Source organism: Pteropus alecto, unplaced genomic scaffold (genome assembly GCF_000325575.1).
Source record: "Pteropus alecto unplaced genomic scaffold, ASM32557v1 scaffold96, whole genome shotgun sequence".
NCBI lineage: Eukaryota > Metazoa > Chordata > Mammalia > Chiroptera > Pteropodidae > Pteropus > Pteropus alecto.
Window position 1 is genome coordinate 1,083,300 of NW_006438979.1, and position 2,826 is coordinate 1,086,125.

At 65.7% G+C, this 2,826-nt stretch overlaps 1 protein-coding gene across 1 annotated transcript in view; it reads right to left on the reverse strand.

Annotated features, from left to right (window-relative positions):
* Window positions 1–1,441: 1,441 nt before the first annotated feature.
* IL3RA (interleukin 3 receptor subunit alpha) overlaps window positions 1,442–2,826 on the reverse strand; it is a 9,884-nt gene continuing 8,499 nt past the window's right edge. Inside the window, exons 8-9 of the mRNA XM_025049763.1 lie at window positions 1,944–2,158; window positions 1,442–1,653 (exon numbers count right to left, since the gene is read on the reverse strand). Coding sequence (XP_024905531.1) covers window positions 1,579–1,653; window positions 1,944–2,158 — 290 coding nt within the window. The 3' untranslated portion in view covers window positions 1,442–1,578. The remainder of the gene's footprint in view (window positions 1,654–1,943; window positions 2,159–2,826) is intronic.

Below are 2,826 nucleotides of genomic sequence, written 5' to 3' on the forward strand. Positions count from 1 at the left end.
GTCACGCGTGGACGGCTGGGGGCTCTGGAGCGGGCGCGTCGTGGTCGTGGGCACCCCAACTCCACGCGTCGGTGGGGGGTCCTGACCTGGTCGGGGGCCACGGGGCACCTGCCACACAGACGTAGCGCCTGGCGCCTTTGGGACCCGCCCACGTCTATGTGTTTATTTAAAGAAAATCATGTTTCCCACTCCTACTGAAGCGCTGTCCTGTTGTGCACAGGCGGAGGCTCGCGATCATGTTCTCTAGGGCATTCCGCGCCAAATAAAAATGGACGCAGGCCTGCGGTGTCATTTCCTCCAGTGGCTGGCGGTGGGCTGGCGGGGACAGGGGCTCCAGGCGGCGGATGCTGCGGCTGCCTTGCGGAGCCCCCTTTCCACACGTGGGGGTGGAGGGTGGAAAGCGAGGCCCTGGCCGCCCGGGACGGGTGAGGGGAGCGGATAGGTGGGCCCCCCTCAGGAAATCTGCCCGGGGCTCCCGAGGCCCTCACAGATCTTGCAGGTAGCTCTGGTTTTCCCACGGGGGACCCCATGGTGGCAGCTGTGTGTCCGGTTCCCACACTTGCGCCAGGTCGCCAGAAAACCTGTGCGGGGTCCTGGAGCTGCCCGGGCCCCACTGCTGCGTGCTGTATGACGCGGTGTGGACCGGCTGCGGGCCCGCACCGTCCGAAACCCGGGCCCAGAGCGCAGAGCCTGAGACGGGGACCCTCGGCCCGTGCACGTCCTTGGTTCTGCCTCAGCGAGGCGGTCCGTGAGACGTGGGACCTTCAAGCAGGCTACGGAGGGACGGGATGGGGCAGGACAGGACGGTCCGCCACACCCATGTGGGTTCTGCCGGGCTCCACAGGGGAGGGCGCCTCTGGCCCACAGTGGCCCTGCCTCCAAGTGAGGTGACCTAGCGCCACTTGCTTGTCCTGCCTGGGCTGGTGGCAGCTGCCACATTCTGAGCCAGACTGGTTTCACGCCCTGTTGGTTCCTGTCCAGCTGAGAACAGCCCGTCTGGGTGTGACCTGCCCTTGTTAATGAGCAGGTCCCCAAGTGTCCTTATCTGCAGGTGCCCTTGGCCTCCAAGGACGTGCTGCGGGCCTGGGTGTCCCGGTGCAGTTGGCATCTGCAGCCTGGGGCAAGCTCTGCCCTTCACGACCTCGACACGAGGCATGGACACAAGGCTAGAAGTGAGACGTCATCTCCGAGTTAGCCGCCATCTCCGTGGAGCTGTGGGGGACGAGGACCGCGCGTCCTCTGAGCTCGCAGGGGCTTGTCTTCTGGATGGGGGTGCAGGTCTCAGGTCCCCACTGCCCCTTCCCTCCTGCCCAGATGCGTCCCCGAGTGTCCCACACGTAGTCGGTGCGGCATGTTGCCCCTCCCTGGTTGCAGAATCGATTCTAGGTGCTGACTACCGGGAACGCAGCAGGAGAAGGCACCAGCACAGTCGCAGACAGAAGAACACCGTGAGCGCCAAAAAGCCTTTTATTTAGGTTTTTCTGGGGGCAGCTCAGGAAAATCGCACTGGGCGTTCCCATGCCCGCCCCCCACCACAAACTTCTGTCCAGCCGCCAGCAGCCTCGGCGCCCTCCAGCTCTACGTTTCCCCCAAGACCTGCACGTCAGCCACGGGACACTCCTCCTGGCCAGCTCTGCTGCCCTCCCAGTTAATCTGCAAGGTGACACAGGATCGGTGAGCCCAAGGCTCCCGACGAGACAGGAAGTGTCACCCGAGAGCTGCAGGGGCTCGGCCAGAACCTGCCTAGATCTGGGCGCGTGGCTCACTGGGGCTCCGGGCCCTGCCCTCCTCAGGGACCCCCTCACAGTGACTGCCCCGTAGTCACAGGCTGGGACCCTCCCGTTCCAGCCACCCACCAGGGCCAACAGACAAGCGTCCGGTCCCTGCGGCCGGCTGTGGCCACCTCATCTCCAGATGCACCCGCCCCGGAAACCACAACTCACCATCTTCTCGTCCTGAGTGTCGTCGCTGAGGGGGTTTTTCGTGCGGGGGATGGGAGGGAAGAGCTTGTGCTGCACCGAGCACCTGCGTGAAGAGAAGTTCCTGCAAGTCGGACGCAGCCCCAGCCGGCTCCTGCGGGGGCCACAGTGTCGCAGGGGGAAGGGACAGCACTGGAGCCTCCTGGGGTCCTGAGGTCTCCGCACCGCAAGAACGAGCAGTCAGCCGTAGCAGGAGCTGAGCTGCACCCGCGTCTCACTCACCCAGTGGAGACGGAGGCCACCCTGGGTGCCTAGCACCTGGCAACCTTGCTGTCCCAACAGCTTTTGCACAAACCTGGTTGTCCCCTACGTGGGGCGGAGGGCCCGTCCACCCCTAAAACGCAGCCCCTGTCCATGGAAGCTGGGGGCGGAGCCAGGAGACAGACCCCGAGGCCAGCAGGCGCAGTGCAGGGCTCACCCATTAGGCTGAGCCTCTGGGCATGGGAGCGCACCCAGCAGCAGGGGCTGTGGTCAGTGGGAAAGGCCACGGTCATGAAGTCGCTGACCGGTCACCGCTGCCCACTGGTCAGGGAAGGGTCTCAGAGCCACCATGTCCTGAAGGATGTTAGGGACTTTGGAGGGAGTGTGGGCCAGGTGTGAGGGAGCAAAGGGGCCGCACGTGAGCCTTGCTGCAGCCGCGGCCTCCACAAGGAGCCGAGGGTCCGAGGAGGGGAGGGACTCCCCGCTGCGGGGGGAGGTGCTGCGCTGGGGACCGGGCGTCCAAGTGTCCCATGAGCCCCCGTGACCAGAGGGCCGGAACCAGGGTCTTGTTTCAGGAAGACCCGCTGCGGCGTCTGCGGGCCTGGGCCCGGCGGGTGCTCAACCTGCAGCCCGGCCCCACGGGGGG